Here is a 25,866-nt window from a genome sequence, read left to right on the forward strand (position 1 = left end):
CGTCACTGTGTTATTATTAGTCTGTCTCACAGTACCTGAGCCAATCATGTTCCTTCCCGCCCAGCCCTGACTGTAATGCTATCGCCGTAAATAAAGTCTAGATTTTCCACAGGTTCTGTCCCCATCTCAATGGGAATCAATTTAAATATAGTACGTTGCTTGATTCTATCAAAATTATATTTTTCAGAGACTTGTGACAATGTGTATGTGTGTGTCAATGTGTGTCTTTGTGTTCCGATTTCTTTTTCTTCAACAAGTGTAAATGAATGGTGTTTTATGCCGCTTTAAACAATATCCCAGCTGGGGAAGCAAAGAATGGGCTATTACATTCATGCTGGGACTCAAACCCGGGTTTTCGTCGTTGTTGTTGAACGTTTTTAAAACTGAGCTAACCCACCTAAAACAATGCTGATTGGAAGAATATGCGTGTGAACAACAAAGTATTTGAATGCTTTATTTTCAGTATTATAAGTCGAGAGGTAGATAGTTCGATTTCATCAATGCTCAAAGTGTACAAACAACACAGGGACAGACCGAGCAGCCACACAAACAGCCGGCAGTTTACAAAAACAAATATCGCATGACACCGGGTATTAAGTAATGTGTGAGCAATATTGCATCATTGTCACGGCGGGAAAACCTGTAATGTGCTTCCAGTATGAACGTTTTATTCAGGTTGACAACCAAACCCGGACTTGTTGTGTGACGGTGAACGCTTCAACCACTACACAACCATGGGGGTCACCTTTCACAAGTATTACAAAGACGAGTTAGAGAATGCTACTTGGGATGAAAGATACGCACTCTGGTCCACTCGGCTTATTCCGTTACTTTCGTAATATCTTTGACAGCAATGTCGTTTGGATCTTCGTGGATCTTCGTGGATTCAATTCAGTCTTCGCAAGATCCGCATGTAGTTCGTATAAAATGACAGCCATTTTTGAAAATTCTTTGCTTAACCGAAACTAGGTGTTGCTTTGACTTGAAGACAAAATAAATCGGCATCAATTTGTATTGCGATGAAAAGTATCGCGGCTGCTGTTTCGCTTTGTCATGTCATAGAAACGTGCGCGAAACTAGTTTCAATGTGGATTCCTGACATTCCTGATTCATTTGGGCGGAGTCGAGCAGAGATACGTAGATTAACCGGATGCCAAGGTCCTATGCGCAAACACAGTGCGTGCTGGGACAAAAGCGGGGACAGAGCTGTTGGCACCAGGTGTTCATGCCGGGAACACGGGCGAAAGAGTCCGCAGCAACACACTTAGAGGAATCGCCAGACGTCGGAACGGTTCGTGTAGTTGGACGTAAGGTTGTCGTTGTCGTAGTTGTTGTTGTTGTTGTTGATGTCGTGCTGTATGTGGAAGGTTGTGGCGTCGTTGGCGTGGGTGCGTCTGTGGCGTATATGTTGACGTCTGCGCAGTTGACAAACCACTCTTGGGGTCCACATCCAACGCATCCATCTTCCGCTTCCGGGTCACGACCCCAGTCTTTGCCTAATCGAAAACAGGAATTGTAACTTCGAAGTGGCGCAACAACACAGATAGTATATGACTATACAATACTGCTATTAATAGCAAAGTTACACGTTAGCGATTGTGTTGGGAAGGAATTTGTTTGGCGAACGGATTAGGACAAAGTAGAAAGTGCGAGAGAGGGTACGTGTGATCGTGATAATAATTGTTGTCACAACGCAGAGCGCTCATGATTGATACCTTCAAACACACACTTGGACAACACCCATCTCTCATTCACAATTTCTCTCTTCCTGGGATGACAATCTCAATAAGATCAAATCTTTTTTTTCTGGAACGATAACCCTGCGCGTACATATCTGGCATTTGAAGGTAGCGTCAAGTGAACCCTTAACAAACATTGACCGCTCAATCCAGATGGAGGATGCTAAGGTTCTTGAGCCAATCAGATGTCAGCTTTCTAAAACGTTTCGGATTCATTTCTTAACCACCTGGATTCGGAAATTTCAATTTGTTTGTTCGTTCGTTCGTTCGTTTGATATTTAACGCCGCACTATAGCACTATTTCAGCCATATGACGGCGGTCTGCAAATAATCGAGTCTGGACCAGACAATCCAGTGATTGACATGATGAGCTTCGTTCCACGCAATTGGGATACGATAACATGCATCAACCAAGTCAGCGAGCCTGACAACTCGATCCCGTTAGTAGCCTGTAGGGGGTTGCCGAAGACGTATTCTACCCCGGATCTCCACGGGTCGTACAAATAAAAACCCACACAGAACACAAAGGTCTTATTTTTCTATAAACGGAATTTGGTGTTCTTTTTTGCTCAGTCTTACTGATAATTTAGAGGCCTTCGCACTTGCCGACTGTTTAGAACGTTCACCTGACGCGACCTTCTTTGGAGGTGACCTAACATCTTCACCTTTGACTAAACCTATGGTTACGGGACAAATAATGGACACAACACCTCTTCAAGTCGATTGCACGACAACGGGACGTAACTCGGCACCGCGTCTTGATCACGATATATGCATGTATTGTGTATTGACTTTTAAACCGTTTTAACGGTTTTCCTTTTTTTGTCTGATCTGCTTTTTCGTGGAATAAGTTCTTACTTTTCAAAAATGAAATACTATAGTGATTACTTGCGGTTTTAAAAAATATAATCTATATCATGAAATAGATTGGTCAATCATCTCATTTCCATTTCTCACTTTGCTCTTCATACCATACCATACCATACCATACCATACCATTGCCAGGATATTTGTGCAAACAACATACCCTGATACAAGCAGTGTATCAACCCACCTGTGACGTATCTCCATTGAAACAGGCACGTGTTGCACGTGACTCCCGGGGGTAGTGAAACTTGAAGAACGTAATCGCTGTTTCCTGCGCCTGGAAAGAACCTTTCCTTGCCTCCTTCTCCGCTACCGAGCATGCGCACTGGCATCAAGAACCGGTTCAGACAATCCTGTACTCCATAACCGGATGTGCTGGGATCTGGGCAGAGTCTGAACTCGAAGTACCCCTTGTGATAAGTCGTCAGACGGACTGTCGCCGTTATGTCGCTACCGACACGGTAGGAGCGAACAATGATGCCGTTGGCGTACTTACCGCCAACCTCGTTGTCACGTATGATGCTGTCGTAGGCGTCTCCACAAATACCACAGCGACCGCCATTCATCTGGTGCTGTCTCTGGAAGTAGAATGACGGTATCAAGCCTACAACTGAATTGAAGTAGCGTTGGAGAATAATACCATTCACGAAGGTAAGTTTAATTTTGTCATTAATTTAATCTGCTTAATATTTTACATTCAGAAACCGAAACAATAGAACCGCCACCCACATATTGGGCTCGAACTGGTATGCCATTTTAAATCCATACTACATCCTTTAAATACCTGCTACAGCTATTGCTACAGTAACTGTAGACAACTGTTAATACCACTACTGTTGAGGCTGCTCAACTATTGCTCAAATTGTTCTTCTGATACTACTACACTACTACTGCTGCTGCTGCTGCTACTACCACTGCTACTGTTGCTACTACTACTACTACTACTATTGCTGCTGCTAACCACCTCCGAGGTCTAGTGGTAGAGCGTCTGCCCGGAAAGTGGAAGGTCGGGGGTTAGGTTCCCGGCAGTGTCACAACAAAAGACGTTACAAGATGGTGCATTTTGTTGCCCTGCCTGGTGCTCGAAGTTGGGGGAATAAAACAAGGACTGGTCGGACCGGAGTCAGTATACTGATTCTGTGTGGAGTATCCATGGCAAGCACTATAAAACCGGTATTAGTCCGGACTGGTACATGCAGCCACACACACACACACACACACACACACACACACACACACACACACACGTGCATGCACGTCGCTATATAAGTGCAATAATCTCAAATGCGACTTTAAACCCTATTTCTCCTCACCTCAGCAACTACGACCACTACTCCTATTATTACGCTTGCTACTACTGATACTGCTACTGCAGCAACACGTACTACAGCTGCAACTACTGCTTCAACCATACTCAACTGCAAAAGATACGCAAGTCAAGTGTTTTGTGGCTCAAACGAATCAAGGTTCAACCTTTCCCACACCGACGTAATGAGCGTTGTGCTAAGTACTGTGTCTTACAGGCCGACGGGTGGGGAGGAGGCAGCGTCGTGGTGTGGGGAGACTTCAGTTATCATCACAGGGCCACTCTACATGTGTTCCGTCAGCGTGTGACGTCAACCTCAACTCCAGGTCTTTCAGCAGGACAAGGCTCGTCCCTATACAGAATGCTTCAATGTGGACATCCTCAGAGTGAATAACATTCCTGTGATGCCCTGGCCGTCTTTGTCTTTGAGCATGTCTGGGACGATATTTGCAAGGGAGCCACATACACTTCAGGAACTGGAACCCGTTTTGGTGCAAGGAATAGAACGGGATTCCTCAAGCCTTCTTCCAAAGACATGTCAACTTAAAGAGACGGTGCTGTGCGGAACAATCGCAGCTAATGGCAGCCACACACTGTTCTGTTTGTGGGGTACCCTGTTTTCGGGGGAATTTTTCAATAAACACGGATGGTTGTCATCAAACAATCAACGCCCATTTGTTGTCAAATAATTTCTCTGTTATCATTTCTTAATATTATCTACATATCGTTTATGGTCCAAACGTTGTCCGCATTTTATGTACAACTTGCGTTTCTTTTGCGGTTGAGTATATTACTACTTCTTGTACTAATTCTTCTGCTACATGAACAGCTACCGACAACGCCATGGTATGACTGCAATACTGTTCAAAGCGCCATGTGACCAAACTCACTCATTTACTCTACTACCAATACCACTCTGCTTATCACTACAATCACCACCACAACCACTACAACTACTTGTTTCTTACCCAAGTCCGTCACAATGCTTTGTTTGTTTGCTGTTTAACGCCACTCTCAGCAATATTCCAGCTAAATGACGTAGGTCTGTAAATAATCGAGTCTGGACCAGACAATCCAGTGATTTTAATCATGAGCATCGATTCACGCAATTGGAAAACGATGACATGCATCAATCAAGTCAGCGAACCAGACGACCTGATCCCGCCAGCCGTCTCTAACGACAAGCAGAGTTGACTTTTACGGCAAGTATGGGTTGCTGAAGACCTATTCTACCCCCGGATCTTCACGGTTCGTTCCACAAAGCGATCGTAGCGATAAGGTGAACTCTCATACCTTAACATACATATACGACAGGTGCAGCGCTATGGTCACGTTGTGGAACGGGGTTCAGAAACAAATTACAAAAGCCTTTTGGGGCCATCTGCGTTAGTTTTTCTTCTTGAAATTTCAAGATCTTAAGTTGAATTTTTATGATGATATTTTGAAATTTCAAGATACTAAGTTGACATTTCAAGATACTAAGTTGAAATTTCACATACATAAGAGATCATAAAATCATAGATTGAGTTAAAATTTCAAGATAATGCGCTGCCACGGAATATATTTAAATAGTGTTCATGATTTGTTAGTTCATTACTCTGGTGTACGGAAGCCTATGAGTGCCTTTTGGTTTTCAACTAAGTATCTTGAAATTTAAAGATGGTATGATGAAATTTCAAGATACATACTAAGTTGTTTTTGTTTGTTTTTCTTGAAATTTCAAGATAATAAGGTGAAATTCTGAAACGTATTTATCTTCAAATTGAACGTATTTATCAACTTAGTACCTTGCAATTTCAACATGGCATCTTGAAATTTCAAGAATTTTTTTTATAACAAGTGGCCCTAAAAGGCTTCCGTACTGATAACAAGTAGGAGTGGTGACAAACTGTCAGCAATATTTCAACATAGCATAATAGTTTTCCGTAACAAATAGCCGGAGACCCACAGTAATATCGCTTCAATATTACTATTCATGCCCCACCGTTACAATCTACGTCTTCTTTAGTTGGGCGACACTGCACATTACATTTCTATCGTTCAAAGGAAAGGTGTTCACTGAATACCCGTGTGATCTGGTGCATTCGTCAAGGAGGCAGGCGTGATGTCACGTAGCTAGAAAATCACCCTTTCGAGAAGAAGGTCAAATATTTATTAAGAATATTCACCTTGGAATTCTAAGAAGAGGATGAAGATGCGTTATTGCTTCATTCAGACGTCTTGTCCCTATGTACGACCTTCATGTACACCGCCGATGAACTGTGTGCCTGCTTTGTCGGATGCGCTGCGTAGTACCACGACTTGTTTACACAGAGTAGGCCGAAATAATAACCCCCGTCTTATGGATGGGGTTGTATGTATTCTAGGGGTTACACTAATCTCGTGAATGTAACTTGTTTCCGTGTATTCGCAGTTCTGGGCTTTTCAGTAACACGCACTTATGAACACGCATAATATTTATAGATATAAATAGATGTATGCTCTAGTTCGAATAAGCGCCTTGGCACTCCTTACTTGTGTTTTCAAGTCACGGGCACCGACTTGGTATCTCTGTAATGTTAAGGTTTATTATACACTGTCGGGCAAAAGAAAGTATACACAAATGTTGAATGGTGGCTAAACATGAAGCAAACAAGAAATGGTTATTCGATGGTGATGTATTTGATACCGATATCACTGATGGGTTTTGAACCTTAAATTGGCAGTGTTTCGGCGACTGTTTTCAGCTAAGTACAGTTTTCATGACGGTTGTAATTGTTTTGTCAAATCCGCTTTTCAAGGGTATGCTTTCTTTTGCCCGGCAGTTTATAAACTTTTGGCACTCAATGATAACCAGTCTTATACAAAGATCTCAGTTTAAGAATAAAAACATTACACAAGTTAGATCTAGATCCAGACCGGCCCGGGACAGGAGCCCCTGATCGCTGAGCGGAGTTCCCCTTTAAAAGCGCCGTAAATCCCAAATCATTCGCTCTATATTCGTATGCTCTTGAAGTTTATGAGAATCACTGGACATTTTCTTCATTCGTGTCTATGCTACTACATCGTTGCTCATGCAATTATCACGAACGCTTAGCTTTTGAAAAATGAATTTTTGATAGAAACAAACAACTCCATTTAAACTGACAAGGAGCTCACAGATGGGAGATTCAGAACCTAGCGCTCTCCAGACAGATGCTCCATGAGGCCACAGAGGCGGTTTCATGATATGGAACCTGTATATATTTTACTCCTATCAAGTCGTTTAACTTTGTTTAACTATTTCTTATGTTTTATGTTGTATAGCGATCTAAACATTAATGATAATCTGATAGCACACTGTCTCACTTTCACACATGGCAATAATCAGGGCCCTGTCACCGTCGCTGTACGGAATTGCGTCCCTTAGTCGAGTAAAAAAAATTTTTTTCATGGGTTCGAATCCCAGATTATCCCTGATTACGTTTTAAGGTTTGTCAGTACCACATCGTTCGCATTGTTTTCTCCAAAGCAGTAAATTGTTTAAAGCGGCGTTAAACCTAATTCACACTCTCACTCCTGATCGAGACTGGACGGTAGTACACCTATAAATTCAAGAAAAACTACACCCACAACAAATACGGGTCGATTGCAAGAACTCACCTGTTTCCCGCCACAGTTGAGTTCCATATCGTTGTAGTTCACAGGAGTACCGAAACCCACACGCCACATGCTGGAACGCTGAGGGGGCTCAAGGAGGTACCCGTGGGACGCAACTACCCCTACCAGACCCAACAACACGAGAACCCTGGGCAGAACCGCGCTCCGAGCTCCACTCATCGTCGTCATCATTGAACAAGTCTTCTCTCAGTGTTCAAGTCTACTACGGCCTATATTTTATATCACACGAGGATGTTTACATTATCACAAAGTAAATATATGTTATACTTGTGTGTATCCCTATAGAGATGTTGGCGTTTGAAGTGAAAGCATTCTTTTCATCTCGATGCAATGCTGACAGAGGCAATCAGCGTGGTTTACTCGTGCTGATTCAATAAATACACACACGAGATTTTCACTGAGTATTAATGGATTATGATCTTATAGAAATTACAGAAATTAGTTTTCATATAACTAGTGTCCTTTCAAATGAAATATTAATGGAAAAACGTTTGCAAATGTGTATGATAGATGGAGATAGTAATTTCGGTTATAAGATAAGATTGCCTTAAAAAATACGAAAGTTACCTAGCATCTTTTGACTCTTTTATCGACTTTTTTTTATCAGATTCGGCAAATGAAAAAGACGAATATGAGGACAGCTATAACACAATGTGGTGAATGCCCGAAAATTCCATAGCTGACACAATGTGTAAATAGTGGTCGAGGAATGATTGAGTCCTAAACTGATGAAGAGTCAGGTGAGGTCGTGAGGTGAAATTGGGTTCAACGTGGCGTTTAATATTCCTGCTCTTATATAGCGATAAACTGTTAACGGATTTTGGTATGACGCGGCCAGGGATCGAACCACCGATCTTTCGCTCTCCAGGCAGCCTCTTTATCCACTACATCAGGACCAGGAGCTAGGGGTGGAGGGGATGATTAACTGATAGCAGTCCCGTGATTTGGGCGGGGTTGGTTAAACGGATCGTCTGGAAGCTTACAGCGTTAAAAGAAAGTAATAAGGGGTAGACACCATTTGTCAAATCTGGTTTGCCGCAGCTCATATCGGATAAGTGGTTATGTAAAATAACTAGACTTTGTTTAGAAAACAACTTGTCCATCTGGATTATCACGAGTATCGGGCTAACAGATAAGTGGCCGTGTCTGTCACTGATATCGAAGGAGTAACGGTAACTCGACTACAGATGGGCTAAACCGGTAAACAAGGAAAAGTAGATAATAGCAATTTCCGGTCAGAGGGGGTCTGAGTTCGAATCTGGTCTGGAGTGTCAAGCTGATGTTGCCTTCGAGATGCGAGGACTATTTGGCGCCTCCCACATGAACAGGGTTTCTAGGCCTGTAGTGGCTCACTGCGATGAGCGAGTTGTATATAATGAGACTGTCCAACACATTGTCAGTGGATGCCCAGCTTTGGCACAAACACAGCAACTTAAACGACATGATGGTGTAGCTTGATCATTTTATAACCGTCTTCGCCATGCTTGTGGTTTTGTCACAGAGGTCCACCCATGGTACGACCCGGAATATGTGGAGGGCTTCATGGAAAATGGTAAATACAAAATTCTTTTGAATAGGCCCATTTACAGCCTTAGACGTATCCAGGCCAACAAACCTGATCTTGTCCTTTTTGATAAATCCAATGAAATCATTTATATCATTGAATTTTCTGTCCCGTTTGACACTTATGTGATTGACAAGATTGAGGAAAAACATGGCAAATATGCGGACCTCGCTTTCGAAATGTCACGCTTGCATCCCAAGTACCAAGTTGTCCGACTCCCCATTGTTCTCGGTGCCTTAAGTTTGCTATCTCCCAATCTGTTGACTGACATTGGGAGAGTACCCGGGTTTGCTGCAAGGAATGCAGCCCCTCTGTCAATCTGGGTAATGCAGAAGGCTGCTGTGTTGGGGAGTCTTTACATTCTCAGAAAAGTTCTAGGTGGGTTTGACTAGGCAGCACTTCCTTGGAGAAGTCCCATTCGCTGTCTGGGCTGCGTGAGGATCACCCAAACCCTCTTTGCTGCATTTTTTAAATTTTAATCTGTAAATAATAATAATAATATAAACCTTTCATGAGTGACCACATAAGCGCAAAATTACAGAACATTGTGATTTGCCAAAAATAGTATTTCAACTGAGGAACAGAAATGTGGTCCACTTTGCATATATAAACAAATATTAGTATACTAAATGGTATATAATGTTACCGAGGCGGTGAGATAGCCTTGTGGTAAAAGCGTTCGCTCGTCAAACCGCGAAGACCCGGGTTCTATTCCCCATATTGGTACAATGTTCGGAGCCCATTTCTGGTGTCCCCGCTGTTATATTGCGGGAATATTGTTAATGGCGGCGTAAAACCATATTCATTCACTCATGATGCTACTTATTTAATAGCGTACAATATCGTGCGAATGTTGAAAACACACAATCACATTCTGATCCCTGTCACGTCAACCTCATCTCAGGCACACAACTCAGGCGTCTGCAGGAGGTGGTGTCCTCAATACTCCAGCTCGTGCCTTTGAATATTGTTTGCCTCGTGAGGGCACATATAAATATGCCGTATATAAAGACAATCTTAATGTTGGGATCGTCAGTCTTCAGAGATGGGAAACAAAACGTCAGCTGGTGTGGACATACCGTCCCAGGGGGTAATCGTGGATAATGACAATTTATAACTTTTATACCCTCTTGTATAATTAATATTTATTCTTTTTTATCCATTTATATCCATTTATATCCATTTATACCATGTATCCATTTTGAACTTATATATGTGCTAATAACTTCAATATCCATTAAAAACTTTAAAATCCGTTAATACCTTTAATATCAGTTATAATTGTTTACTTCTATACCATTTATATCCGTTTATACCATTATTATTCATACAAACCTGTTTTAGACGTTTTTACCTTCCAAATCCATTTATACCTTCAAGGGGGCACGGATGTCCCAGTCGCGATTTGCTGTGCAGAGTTGAATCCCTTGGGCATGCCAGAAACTTATGATTGTGGGTTCGAATCCCGGTTCGCCCCAATTAGGTTTCTAGGTTTGTCAGCCCCATACCCGTGCTCGTGGGTTTCACCGAACTGGTAAACGTCTGAGACCTGCATCACTTCGGGCAGTCCTCCCACATTAAGCTGACACGCCGCGATATAACTGGAAAACTGTTAAAAGCGGCGTTGAACCCAACTCACTCACTCACTCACTCATAAAACCTTTAATATCCATTAAAAGAATACATTTTATATCCATTGTGATACGCTGATAGGTCTCGATAGGTCTTTTATATTTGTAATGTCCTTGATACTCCTTATAATGTTTTCAAAGTGTCGTGTCTAAATTCCATTAATATGTTTTGAAATAATCTATAAAGTAATATATCGATATACATAAACCGCAACCGTTTATCTTTCTCATCCGCCTATCATCCTCTAAGATGGTCCCTGGGACCTTCAGGACCACACAATCAGGTCACGTGAACTATTCGTTCTCGCCACCCACAAACGGACCCCTGGAAGGACCTCCACAGACGGATGACGTCACAAATGGCAGCAGGAATCACAATCTGAGGGTCAGGGACACGCCCCTTCAACAGACAAAGGTAATCATAAAAATAAGAATACATTCAAGCACAGTAAGCTACGTTTATAACGAACATGCTTATAACGAACTGACGGATATAACGAACTGGTTTTATGGCCCCAGTCGTGTGCTGTATATCTTATTATATAAAATGTGTGGATATAACGAACACGCTTATAAAGAGATAACGGTTATAGCGAAGTCACTTTGTGGTCCCGTGTGTACTTTGTCAACGACAATATTTATAACGAACTGTTCATCTCTGCTGCTGCTGCTGCTGCTGCTGTTCATGTGTCAGCCAATTAAAACATCTGCGGACACGCGCGGCTGTTCAAAGTGGCAGCTAACACATTGAAGGCAAGCGATTAACCGGATTCCTCAAATTACTACCTCAAATAACAATAGTAAAACAGTGGCCGAATCCGCGAAACCAAGGTGTTTTAAAGCCGAACGGATCAATAAATTACAAAGGGAGGCAACTCGAGTTGTCACTGGTCAGAAGCATGGCGTAATTTGAGTTTGGTTGGTTGGTTTGTTGGTTTGTTGTTTAACGCCGCACTCATCAGTATTCCAGCTGTATGACGGCGGTCTGTAAATAATCGAGTCTGGACCAGACAGTCCAGTACTTGACATCATGAGCATCGATCCACGCTATTAGGATCGATGACATGCGTCAACCAAGTCAGCGAGTCTGACCACCCGACCCGGTTGGTCGCCTTTTACGACAAGCATGGGCTGCTGAAGACCTATTCTACCCCGGAATTTTCACGGGTCCGTAAACTGAGGGCAAATCTTTTTTCTTTTCTTTTTCTTTTCTTTTTTTTCCGAAACAAAAATGTTAAACGTCCATTGAATTCCGCCACAATAAACGGAAACTTAAACTTTGAATTAATACTGATAAAGCATATCACCGTGGTTCACTAAGCAAAGTTCGAATCCCGCTTCACCCTGATTATGTTTCTAGGTTTGCCTGTACCATACCCGTGGCTGTGGGTAATTACAGTGGTAAACGTCACAGATCTGCATTACTTCGGGCTTTCCTTCTTCATCAAGAAGACACACCATGACACAACTGAAATACTGATCAAAGCTACCTTAACCCAAATGAATCACTCACTCGTATTGTTCGTTACAATTCAGTGAGTAAGAAAGTTGGCTTTAGAGCAATCAAACAACGACAACACCCTTGATCTTTCTGTCAATATTGACAGTGCAGACACCTTGAACTAGTGACCTCGTCATTTACCGGTGGTCACGATCACAGACAGCTGTCCTGCGCATACCGTCCCCGTGTGGTGTGGTGTGGTGTGGTGTGGTGTGGTGAAATGCGTTAACGTCGCTTTAAAATATATCACTTTTGTAGCGGCGAGATTCAGGGGCTGCTTGTTATAGTTTGGACCGGTTTTATAATGCTATCCCAATAAGTTATCATGCCGCAGTTTAACATGAATACATGCATACTCAGACAAATTTTAGTATACTGACTCCGAGCCGGCCAGTCGTGCGTCTGTCAAGGAAACAACACATTTCTTACCTTGTATATGGTAGCCGAGAGCAGATATCGCTTTCTTGTCTTCAATTACTTGTATCTCGTTTCATATCTGGTTACTAAATAGGCAATTTTTCACCATGTACCGCCTGATAGGCAATTTAAATATTTCATATACGCCTTTGGTAAATTACAAGTTTCTTACCAAAACAAATTCATTATTATCTCGAAACTGAACACAAATTCGGTTCTGCGAACTTAACACAGGGCCTTGATAATAATTGTACTGTTCATGTCAACAGCGACTTTCGGATATAACGTTTTTCCAGTTCAATCCTTTCTTTTTCAGCTGTTGTAATTCTTTGCATCCGAATCTGATTGGTTATCACAACAGTCAGTGTAAATTATGCATAGGAACGTACATCCTCCCGAGGCAAGGAAGTTAACTGATTGTAAAAGTTCAGTTTCCACCCTTGTCGAGCTAAGATGGGATTTCTGGGCTCGATCGTAGCGCCACCAGTGGCTATTACGAGTTATGTCCCTTCTATGTCCCTCCTACTGACCAATCAGGTCTCACCTCGCATATCACTTGCATTTGCTTCAAACAAAATGCGCCCAGTCAAGACGATCTGATCGATAATAAAGATCTTGATTGCAATAAAACGGCTTTACCTCGCGACGTGCTTCAAATCACTTAAGCACCTTGATTAAAAACACGAAAAGATTTGGGAAATATCTGTTGACGCCCAGTTGACGGTACACATACTCTGCAAATCCCGCAATCGAACGAATTAGGCATAACAGTTGCCATGTTGTTTATGAACCGGATGTCGATATCGTAATGGGATTTTGATTGGATTATGCACAGACTCGTTAGTCCAGTTAAAATACAACTCCATAATTCCAGCCTAGTTCGGCAAGGGTGGAAACTGAACTTTTAAAGTCAGTTTACTCGCTTGCTTCGGGAAGACGATGAACCTATAGACAATAACTAATGAACACAGCTCTTACTACGAGTAGCTTGAAAATGATCGACAGAAACAAGTGGAAAAGGACAATTTCCAGGAGAGAAAATATGACCCAAGTTCGAGTGTGAAATATTGCTAAGGACAAATTAACAATGTTGAAACAAGCAATAGCAATATGTAAATTAGATTAAGCAATGAAAAAAATACTTTGAAATGTATTTGAATAAACAAGACATTAATCAATATATGCAAATTTATTTGTGTTCACATAAAGAGAAAAATATGACAAATTGTTATCATTGCAAAAATGTATCTGAGAATCCTGCTGTATGTGCATTGTGAGGCGACTGCTGTGTCACCTTGTGTTTTTCACAAGTTGAAAGATGTCAAAATGTTTGAGAGACCCTTCAGGGAAAACTGTTTGCCTAAAACAGAACTACAGATACATTTTAGCCTTTCCATTGCTTTGAAAGAACTTTGCAAGTTGGACAACTACTATATACATACTATTGTGAAAAAAAAACGAGAAAATAATTAGGATCTAAGACTGTGAAGGCTGGTCAATGTATAGAAATGATAATTCTCTCTACAGAGAAAATGAAATAAAACATAATTCCTATGATATCATATCTGTGAAACTTCGTGCTTGTTACCCTGTGGCTAAAATTAGAAGAATTGACGTCACTCTGCATGTATGTTCATGCTGCCTGCCCACTGCAGGATTATCTCGTGCAAATCACCCGGTTGTTTTTTTCATTTCACTTGTCGGTCAGGAAAATCTGCATCAAGTCGATGCTTTAGTGTCCGTCGTAAGATATCGATATGTGTATGAATTATGTACCCTGTGATTATGTGTAATATCGATCGTAATCGTAGCTCGTGTGTGTGTTTGTGTTCGCGTTTGTAAGAAGGCGGTTGTCCAACAAGGGCTGTATTTCTCTGTCCATACTTTCAGTTTCAAAGTGATCCATGGCTGACAAGTTGCGAGTAAGAGTGAGTGTGGACACTGTCGCACTATGTGACATGTATGTGTGGTATGTTGTATGTGTGTGCACTGCCCAATTGTGGGCCGCATTGTCCGGACTGATTTTGAATTTATTGCTGACATATGTTTGGTTCGTGTTTCCATGACATCATGTCTGTGAAACTTCGTGCTTGTCACCCTGTGGCTAAAATTAGAAGTAGTGACGTCACTCTGCATTCATGTTCATGCTGCTGCCCACTGCAGGATTATCTCGTGCAAATCACCCGGGTGTTTTTTTCATTTCACTTGTGGGTCAGGAAAACCTGCATCAAGTATCATGCACCTGTTGTCAGTTTCTGCACGCTGTGGAGGCAAAATGAATTTAGGAGTGGACAGGCTTCAACCAAGGTCAGTAATAAATTTGATAGAAAATAACCTATATGGCGGCAGCAGATTGATTTGTGTGTGTGATGACAAGTTTTGCAGAGGCGGATCCGGGAATTTGAAAAGGAAGGGGGGGGGGGGGGGGGGGGGGGTGTATGGGTGTCACCAACACACAACCGAGGGCACAGTTAACGTGAATGGTGTCTGAAAATGGAGGGGTACACCCCTCCCCGCAATTCCCCATCTTTGTCAGTGTCTTGTAGTGGAGAGTGGGGAACAGATTTAATGACTTCACGCGTGTTAAGTACAAAAGGCCAATCAGTCGTTGACTTTTTTCTCGTCTCACATGAACTATTGGGTGTGCTTACTGACTTTGGTGTCCGTCGTAAGATATCGATAGGGGTATGAATTATGTACCCTGTGTGTGAGCCTGTGTATAACGAGCTGTCACGGTACATCACACCATATGCCCCTAGGGATCGGTTGACAACGAATTTATCTCAACGGCATTCACTCGGAATATCAAAATGTCACCGAGTAAACAGTTTCACCGAGTAAAGCGCTTTGATTCAGCCATGCTGACAGCTAGGTACTTCCCTTTAGCCAAAGCATTCGGATAAAAATCGGTTCCTAACCTTAGGTAAATTGCTGATGTCTCCTACGTATCGTTGACTCAACGATACTTATGCGAGATCAGCAGGTTACCTAAGGTGTGTTACGACTGATTTCTCAGCGGGAACCATGAGCAGGCTACATGGAAATCGGAAGCTAGTATTGTAATGTAAGGGGAGGTAATACTTTATATCGGGATCACTCATAACCATAAGAGTGAGTGAGTGAGTTGGGTTTAACGCCGCTTTTAACAGTATGCCAGTTATATCGCGGCGTGTCAGCTTAATGTGGGAGGAAAGCCCGAAGAGATGCAGGTCTCAGACGTTTACCACTTCGGTGAAACCCACGAGCACGGGTATAGTGCTGACAAACCTAGAAACATAATCGGGGCGAACCGGGATTCGAACCCACAATCATAGGTTTCTGGCGTGCCCAAAGGACGCAACTCTGCACAGCGAATCGCGGCGCCTTAGACGACTGGTCCACCCGTGCCCCCCATAACCATAAGAAATAAACACATAACCGGTATAACCTGCAAGGTATGATAAACCAGTATGGCCAGATTTTAAATAAATGGAATGAGCTAGCCCAAGGAGAACCACGGTTTGTACACACGAGAGCTGTATTTTATGATTATACAAGACAGATATAAATTACAATGTCCCTCTGACCTAGAAACTGAGAGACTAGCCAGGTTTGTGCTAAATTACAAGTGTTTGAGTAGAGGCGGGGACACTGACGATGTACAGCAGCAGCCGCCACATGGACATCACCGACACACAGTCTGATCAGGTACAGCGTGATCTATGTTATTGACTGCGTGTGTGCTTACTTGCGTGTGTGTAGATACAATACGATACAATCCTTTTCCGTTGTTTGACAAGGGCATGGGTTACACTGACGTCATGTATTCGCAACATATTTAATATTATCCAGTTATTCGTTACCGTAACTATGCTAGGTCCATGAGTTGCAAGTCGAGTTGCTTTTGTAATTTAAGCACTACTGATCTTTACATATTCTGCATGACAGTATAACGAGATAAGGCAAAATAACAGTTTCCCTTACACGGGCGTCTCTATTTTTAGGAAAAATACATACCTATATTTATCACAAATGACAGTATGTCAAATTCAGATAGACATAATCTTTTCGTGTTCTAATAACCTTTCGGTGAACTTTATGTGTCGGGTCTTTTGGTGTTATCTTTTTTAATTATTAGTGTTCAGCTGTCTTCATTTTCCCACTCGCATGACACACACCACAAACTGACCTTGAACTATTCCGAATTTCCCGAGCTATCCTGGGATTGAAAATGTCTCACATGAGACGTCCAAGCTCTGCGCGCGTCACACTGAACTGCAGACATGGAGTTGACAGACCTAGGTGACATTGCCGTAAGTGACAACAATGTTTGATAAGAGCATCACAGATAACAACCGTGGTAGGCCGTAATCGTAGCTCGTGTGTGTGTTTGTGTTCGCGTTTGTAAGAAGGCGGTTGTCCAACAAGGGCTGTATTTCTCTGTCCATACTTTCAGTTTCAAAGTGATCCATGGCTGACAAGTTGCGAGTAAGAGTGAGTGTGGACACTGTCGCGCTTTGTGACATGTATGTGTGGTATGTTGTATGTGTGTGCACTGCACAGTTGTGGACCGCATTGTCCGGACTGATTTTGAATTTATTGCTGACATATTTTTGGTTCGTGTTTCCATGCTAAGTGTTTACATATTCATTTAGGACACGCCATCCCGGCTGATATTTTCTACCGTCGGATTAGCTGCGGTTTCCACCTGCGGTTCTTTATTTAACCAGGTTTCTAATTTGTCACAACTAGGGCTACGGATCGGCCAGTTAGAGATGTGTGCCAATGTGTGCGGCGATTTACAGCTCCGATTGGCTAAAAATCATAAAGGATTTTGAAATCCGGTATAACAATCTCTTTCTTAATCATTCACCTCAAAACACGTATACGAGATCGCAATAAGGCGAAGTTTGAAAAAGAATGATTAGATCGAAAACAAAACGTGAAGCTGTTTCGTCTCGGGTTTTTTTCAAAACCAGTACCAACTTTTGTTTTTGACATAAAATCTTTATTTAAAGTAATGCCTTGGATTAACTGAAGCCTGGGCGCAATAAAGTTCGATTCAGTCTCTTTGAGTATTCTCTAACATACTGGGAACACGCGTTATTATGTTTGAACTGTTGTTAAAAGCGAGAGTGGGGAGGCTCTGCTCTACATCCTGAAGCCCATGTTCGGTGTCTAGACATTGTAATAAGTGTCATGTAATAAACTCCGTCGCAGTGGTGACTCAGCATAACACCACTGCCACAGGCTAATTTGCATATCACGTGACCGGACTTTTCTCTTGTTTGTAAACAAACGCGCTTTTTCAGAAATCAGTATAGAACAGACTAATGCAAGTATTTGGGGGCGCTTCACATATTGTTTTGCATAACTATATAGATATGCTACTACAACTGCGACAGTGAGTTGCATGACAATATATATTTATGCATCAAAGTGACCGTGTCGCTAGCTCTCCGTTGGGCTTCGATGACAGCACGTGGAGCCGTACAACCAATGTAAACATAGGATAACTACGCAAAAACAAGTAGATTTTTACGTATTTGCATACTTTCTCAATGAAAGTTAACCATTCTTTGACATTTGTTTATGAAAATGTGTAGACTTGTCAAACATGAAACGGATGAAAAGCATATGCAATATCTTGAATGGACTGTGAAAGATGTGACGAATCGTCACATGGCGCTGGCCTGTGGCAGAGGTACTATGCTAGCTGGCTGCCGGCCGCATGGAACTCTGGGTAGGAGAGTGCTGTTGGCCCAGTTGTCTCAGGTGCCGCAAGTCGTTGTGCAGAGTTGCGTCCCTTGGGTACGCCAGAAACCTATTATTGTGTGATCGAATACCGGTTCACCCTGGTTATGTTTCTAGGTTTGTCAGCACCATATCCGTGCTCGTGTGTTTCACCAAAGTGGTAAACGTGCGAGACATGCATCACTTGGGGCTTACCTCCCACATTAAGCTGACATGCCGTTACAGAACTGGTATTCTGTTAAAAGCGGCGTTAATCCCAACTCACTCACTCACTCTGTGTCGTTAGGATAATCATGAACTGTTACACTGATATATACTACTCAAAGAATGGCACGACAGACTAACTACAGTAATATGAAAGACAAAGGCTTTCTTTAACTACTTTTGAGAAGTATACATAGGCACTCAAAGTATTGTTTGAACGACTTGAATCACCTTTGCTTGGCCGGGTTCGAACAGGTCTTCAGCATCCCATGCTTGTCGAAAGAGGCGACTACCGGGATCGGGTGGTCAGGCTCGTTGAATTGGTTGATACATGGCGTATACCATTTGCGTAGATCGATGCTCATGATGTCAATCACTAGAGTGTCTTATCCAGACTCGATTATTTACAGACCGCCGTCATATGGCTGGAATATTGCTGTGTGCGGCGTTAAACGACGAGCAAACAAAGAAACAACACCTTTGCAAGGCCTGCCGATTTATATGAACCTGGGTCCCCTTTTAGCTTCTAACTTATTCATATACGCACGCCTGTTTGTTGTTTTCACAGGAAACGGAACTAGTTGAAGAGTGCTTCCTTCTGGGAAGGATTGAGGGAAGGGAAATTGACAGTCTAGGCGTTGCCCTCCGTGTTACTGAGGTAGCGCCCTCTAACAGCGGTATTTACGACGGTAAGCGATATGACCTTACAAGGGATAGAAATCGGCTATCAGCGACAGAACCAAATGCGTGTAAATTAATTAGAAAACATGAACGTATATAGTATCAGACTTCATGAAAGCGCGATGTGAGTTAGGCCTAAGACGTCGACCACTGTGATAAACTCAATCAGAAACGATACGGTTTTGAGAGGCCACTCTCGAGGGTTCTCATGATATCAATCACTGGATTGTCTGGTCCAGACACGATTATGTACAGACCGCCGTCATATAGCTGGAACATTGCTGAGTGCGGCGTTAAACAACACGCCACCACCACCAACAACAACCGCAGGGTTCCGTTTCGCAGATGATGCGCTGGGATCATAAACGACGATCGGGTCCTTGCAGCTTGGGGACGCAACTCTGCATAGCGAAATGCAGTGCCTCAGACTATCGGTCATGATGAGCACCCTGGCATTAAATGTGTGTGTGTTTGTGTGTTGATTAACGCCACTCTCAGCAATATTCCAGGTATATGACGGTGGTCTTGGTCAGACAATCTGGTGATTGACATCATGAGTATCGATCTTCACATTCAACTAAATGGCGAAGTATGACCACTCAATCCCCAATGTAGTCAGTTCTTACGACAAACATGAGCTACTAAACTGATTATAGGATATTTCTGAAACACCTGTTGACGAGAAACCCTTTTTCATATTACTGGTACAAAACGTGAGTGAGATCTAATTCCAGATCAGTGATTGGCTGCTACAGGATGATGACCTGAGGTCAGATTATGACGGAGTACTTTCCTGGTTGTTATTCATTGATATGTTTCTTGTGCTTCATCTGAATTCACCTTTATCTGTGTCGAAACTTTATGGTTTTAGAGCTTTTAATATTTATTTTGATCTTATCTTGTTTGCATTAATATCATCGCCATTATAATCCACAGATAAAGCGTGTGTTTGTTGAGGGTCGCACTGGGTTTGAGTAGCAGTAAGCCGGATGACGTCACACTGTATTATACGCTTCTCCGATCATGAGAATAGACAAAATATGATCCTAAAATGGTGCTTTAATACCAATTATCTTACAACGAGTTGTTTCAAACCTTCGCTCGTTAGATACGGTTTGAAACAACTCGTTCCATGGATCTTTACACAGGACCGTGCTCGTTCTAAGATATACCCCAGATTAAGATCATAGTGAGTGAGTGGACCAGCTGAAACAGTTGCGTCCCTTGGGCACGCCAGAAACCTATGATTATGGGTTCGAATCCCGGTTCGCCCCAAGTATGTTTCTAGGTTTGTCAGCACCATACCCGTGCTCGTGGGTTTCACCGAAGTGGTAAACGTCTGAGACCTGCATCACTTCGGGCTTTCCTCCCACATTAAGCTGACACGCCGTGATATAACTGGAATACTGTTAAAAGCGACGTTAAACCAAACTCACTCACTCACTCACTCACTCACTGTGTTAATCTGACTGACAATGAAACCGCATTTCCTAAGCAGGCGTCTTCTATTCATGTCATCAAATTAATTAATCATTCATGTGAAATGTTGTTAAACTACCGACTTAATTTCAGGACACAGTTCAGCAAGTTTGGGTAAGAATTCCAACGAACCATATATACTCTTAATAACTGGTATTGATACCACATTAAACGCAGATATATCAGTCTATATGGAGACTACTTAATACTAACATTGGTAGTTTTACACCTGTATTGTGTGAAATACTAACATTAACAGCGCGAGTTATGCCCGTTTTCTGTAAAATACTAACAGTGGTAACGTGTTACAAGAACTATGTATATCACTTTATTCAGGTGAGTTACATACATATCAAATGTAAAATACTAACAGTGGTAGCGTAAATTATTGACCTGTATTATGTTGTAAAATACTAGCATTGGTTGCGTAAGTTACACATCTGTATTCTGTAAAATACTAACATATAATATAATATAAATAATAGCGCGAGTCATATCCTTGTATATTGTAAAATACTAACATTGGCAGCGTGAGTAATATCCATATCAACTGTAAAATACTAACATTGGTTGCGTGAATTATACACCAGGCCCTGTATTCTGTAAAATACTAACATTAACAGCGTGAGTTATGTACATGTATATTGTGAAATACTAACATTCGTAGAGTGTAGCAAGAACTATGTCACTTAATACAGGTAAGTAATATAAACTGTATTCTGTAAAATACTAAGGGTGTTGTAAGCGATACACATGTATGAGTTATACGCAAATATACTGAGAAATACTATTATTGTAAGACTAATTATTGTAAGAAATAATTATCTTATTTTAAAATATATATCTACAAATAAAATCCAAATGGCGCTCAGAATAATGCTTAGTCAATCTTAACTTGCCAAATCATTCTTGTCTTGAGTTGGACTCCTTTTTTAATTGAATCTCTTGGATCTGGGAGTCAGACGATAACATAAGTAGCGTGTTTCAAGAGATATATGTGGCGCTTGATATTGGTGAGTCATACACCTGTCAGCTGTAATATATTAACATTGGTGGCGTGTTGCAAGAACAATAGTCTGCATATTGTATTCAGCGGCATTGTTATAATGTGTCGATTACTGTAGCTACATAATTGCTTTCTGTCAACTATAAAACTCAGAATGCCACACAAATGTTGCATTGTTTGAGACATTGCATTTGTTCAACAATTGTATTTTAACGAGTGAGTGAGTCAGTGAGTGAGTAAGCAAGCTTCTCCATCGCATTTACCAATATCACGGTAGGTACAACCAAAATTTTGGTAATGTTGATCTGGGTGATTTCATTGAAAAAGGATTTGTCCGAATTATCGGGGTTTACCCATGTGGCAGGTTCGTCCTCATCATGAACGTTATGTCTTTCGGCACCATGCATGTGCGTCATGGGTTTCGTTACTCCGTTGTGTTTGAGACTAACCAAAATGTGTTCCAGATTCCAAATTAAATAAGGAAAATATAAAATGATTTTTCCTCGGCTTCAACGAAAAAACGCATACAAGGGTCGCGTTGTGAACAAACCTGGGTAGTGTTGTGAACATTCGCGGTGGTGTTGTGAACATATTTGGGTTTGGTTGGGAACGTTCTTGGGTAGTTTCGTGAACCCACTGGGGTAGTGTTGTGTACCCACTGGGGTAGTATTGTGAACCCACTGGGGTAGTGTTGTGAACATACCAGGGTAGTGTTGTGAACATACCAGGGTAGTGTTGTGAACATATTTGGGTTTGGTTGGGAACGTTCTTGGGTAGTTTGGTGAACCCACTGGGGTAGTGTTGTGTACCCACTGGGGTAGTATTGTGAACCCACTGGGGTAGTGTTGTGAACCCACTGGGGTAGTGTTGTGAACATACCAGGGTAGTGTTGTGAACATATTTGGGTTTGGTTGGGAACGTTCTTGGGTAGTTTCGTGAACCCACTGTCTTTCGTTATGTCTTTCGGCACCATGCATGTGCGTCATGGGTTTCGTTACTCTGTTGTGTTTGTGACTAACCAAAATGTGTTCCAGATTCCAAATTAAATAAGGAAAATATAAAATGATTTTTCCTCGGCTTCAACGAAAAAACGCACCCATACAAGGGTCGCGTTGTGAAAAAACCTGGGTAGTGTTGTGAACATTCGCGGTGGTGTTGTGAACATATTTGGGTTTGGTTGGGAACGTTCTTGGGTAGTTTCGTGAACCCACTGGGGTAGTGTTGTGTACCCACTGGGGTAGTATTGTGAACCCACTGGGGTAGTGTTGTGAACCCACTGGGGTAGTGTTGTGAACCCACTGGGGTAGTATTGTGAACCCACTGGGGTAGTGTTGTGAACATACCAGGGTAGTGTTGTGAACATATTTGGGTTTGGTTGGGAACGTTCTTGGGTAGTTTCGTGAACCCACTGGGGTAGTGTTGTGTACCCACTGGGATAGTATTGTGAACCCACTGGGGTAGTGTTGTGAACCCATTTGGGTTGTGTGGTGAACCCACTGGGGTAGTGTTGTGTACCCACTGGGGTAGTGTTGTGAACCCACTGGGGTAGTGTGGTGAACCCACTGGGGTAGTGTTGTGAACCCACTGGGGTAGTGTGGTGAACCCACTGGGGTAGTGTTGTGAACTCACTGGGGTAGTGTTGTGAACCCACTGGGGTAGTGTTGTGAACCCACTGGGGTAGTGTTGTGAACCCACTGGGGTAGTGTTGTGAACCCACTGGGGTAGTGTGGTGAACCCACTGGGGTAGTGTTGTGAACCCACTGGTGTAGTATTGTGAACCCACTGGGGTAGTGTTGTGAACCCACTGGGGTTGTGTGGTGAACCCACTGGGGTAGTGTTGTGAACCCACTGGGGTAGTGTTGTCTACCCACTGGGGTAGTGTTGTGAACCCACTGGGGTAGTGTTGTGTACCCACTGGGGTAGTATTGTGAACCCACTGGGGTAGTATTGTGAACCCACTGGGGTTGTGTGGTGAACCCACTGGGGTACCCACAGGGTAGTGTTGTGAACATACTAGAGTGGTGTTGTGAACATACTAGGGTGGTGTTGTGAACATACCAGGGTAGTGTTGTGAACATACCAGGGTAGTGTTGTGAACATACCAGGGTAGTGTTGTGTACATACCAGGGTAGTGTTGTGAAAATACCAGGGTGGTGTTGTGAACATACTATGGTGGTGTTGTGAAGATACTAGGGTAGTGTTGTGAACATACCAGGGCGGTGTTGTGAACATACTAGGGTAGTGTTGTGAACATACTAGGGTGGTGGTGTGAACATACTAGGGTAGTGTTGTGAACATACTAGGGTAGTGTTGTGAACATACCAGGGAAGTGTTGTGAAAATACTAGGGTGGTGTTGTGAACATACTATGGTGGAGTTGTGAACATACTAGGGTAGTGTTGTGAACATACCAGGGCGGTGTTGTGAACATACTAGGGTAGTGTTGTGAACATACTAGGGTGGTGGTGTGAACATACTAGGGTAGTGTTGTGAACATACCAGGGTAGTGTTGTGAACATAACAGGGTAGTGTTGTGAACATACCAGGGTAGTGTTGTGAACATACTAGAGTGGTGTTGTGAACATACTAGGGTGGTGTTGTGAACATACGAGGGTAGTGTTGTGAACATATCAGGGTGGTGTTGTAAACATACAAGGGTAGTGTTGTGAACATACTAGAGTGGTGTTGTGAACATACTAGGGTGGTGTTGTGAACATACCAGTGTTGTGTTGTGAACATACTAGGGTGTTGTTGTGAACATTCTAGGGTGGTGTTGTGAACATACTAGGGTGGTGTTGTGAACATACTAGGGTAGTGTTGTGAACATATCAGGGTGGTGTTGTAAACATACAATGGTGGTGTTGTGAACATACTAGTGTGGTGTTGTGAACATACTAGGGTGGTGTTGTGAACATTCTAGGGTGGTGTTGTGAACATACTAGGGTAGTGTTGTGAACATATAAGGGTGGTGTTGTGAACATACAAGGGTAGTATTGTGAACATACTAAGGTGGTGGTGTGAACATACAAGGGTGGTGTTGTGAACATACCAGTGTTGTGAACATACCAGGGTAGTGTTGTGAACATATAAGGGTGGTGTTGTGAACATACAAGGGTAGTGTTGTGAACATACTAGAGTGGTGTTGTGAACATACTAGGGTGGTGTTGTGAACATACCAGTGTTGTGTTGTGAACATACCAGGGTAGTGTTGTGAACATACTAGGGTAGTGTTATGAACATATAAGGGTGGTGTTGTGAACATACAAGGGTAGTGTTGTGAACATACTAGGGTAGTGTTGTGAACATATAAGGGTGGTGTTGTGAACATATAAGGGTGGTGTTGTGAACATACAAGGGTAGTGTTGTGAACATACCAGGGCGGTGTTGTGAACATACTAGGGTAGTGTTGTGAACATACTAGGGTGGTGGTGTGAACATACTAGGGTAGTGTTGTGAACATACTAGGGTGGTGTTGTGAACATACCAGGGAAGTGTTGTGAAAATACTAGGGTGGTGTTGTGAACATACTATGGTGGTGTTGTGAAGATACTAGGGTAGTGTTGTGAACATACCAGGGCGGTGTTGTGAACATACTAGGGTAGTGTTGTGAACATACTAGGGTGGTGGTGTGAACATACTAGGGTAGTGTTGTGAACATACCAGGGTAGTGTTGTGAACATAACAGGGTAGTGTTGTGAACATACCAGGGTAGTGTTGTGAACATACTAGAGTGGTGTTGTGAACATACTAGGGTGGTGTTGTGAACATACGAGGGTAGTGTTGTGAACATATCAGGGTGGTGTTGTAAACATACAAGGGTAGTGTTGTGAACATACTAGAGTGGTGTTGTGAACATACTAGGGTGGTGTTGTGAACATACCAGTGTTGTGTTGTGAACATACTAGGGTGTTGTTGTGAACATTCTAGGGTGGTGTTGTGAACATACTAGGGTGGTGTTGTGAACATACTAGGGTAGTGTTGTGAACATATCAGGGTGGTGTTGTAAACATACAATGGTGGTGTTGTGAACATACTAGTGTGGTGTTGTGAACATACTAGGGTGGTGTTGTGAACATTCTAGGGTGGTGTTGTGAACATAC

The 25,866-nt window shown here is 42.4% G+C and overlaps 2 protein-coding genes across 8 annotated transcripts in view; one reads left to right on the forward strand and one right to left on the reverse strand.

Annotated features, from left to right (window-relative positions):
- Positions 1-438: 438 nt before the first annotated feature.
- LOC124126503 lies at positions 439-7,729 on the reverse strand. The gene is made up of 3 exons (XM_046489948.2): positions 7,534-7,729; positions 2,794-3,184; positions 439-1,496 (listed from the first exon to the last, which is right to left on the reverse strand). Exons 1-3 carry the CDS (start codon positions 7,720-7,722, stop codon positions 1,162-1,164), a joined length of 915 nt encoding a protein of 304 aa, XP_046345904.2. The 5' UTR covers positions 7,723-7,729; the 3' UTR covers positions 439-1,161.
- Positions 7,730-10,148: 2,419 nt separating this feature from the next.
- Positions 10,149-25,866, forward strand: part of LOC124126506 (metal tolerance protein 5-like) — a 29,602-nt gene continuing 13,884 nt past the window's right edge. Inside the window, exons 1-4 of one of the 7 annotated variants that reach the window (XM_046489955.2) lie at positions 10,149-10,205; positions 10,997-11,161; positions 19,170-19,290; positions 20,855-20,875. In XM_046489955.2, coding sequence (XP_046345911.2) covers positions 10,161-10,205; positions 10,997-11,161; positions 19,170-19,290; positions 20,855-20,875 — 352 coding nt within the window. In that variant the 5' untranslated portion in view covers positions 10,149-10,160. Of the gene's footprint in view, positions 10,206-10,996; positions 11,162-14,837; positions 14,972-16,196; positions 16,352-16,856; positions 16,957-17,098; positions 17,138-19,169; positions 19,291-20,854; positions 20,876-25,866 lie in introns of those variants that run through there. The other 6 variants (XM_046489956.2, XM_046489957.2, XM_046489960.2 and 3 more) reach the window with 6 other exon arrangements.

The sequence above is a fragment of the Haliotis rufescens genome, unplaced genomic scaffold, assembly GCF_023055435.1.
Source record: "Haliotis rufescens isolate VD_foot unplaced genomic scaffold, xgHalRufe1.0.p SCAF_13, whole genome shotgun sequence".
Classification (NCBI taxonomy): domain Eukaryota; kingdom Metazoa; phylum Mollusca; class Gastropoda; order Lepetellida; family Haliotidae; genus Haliotis; species Haliotis rufescens.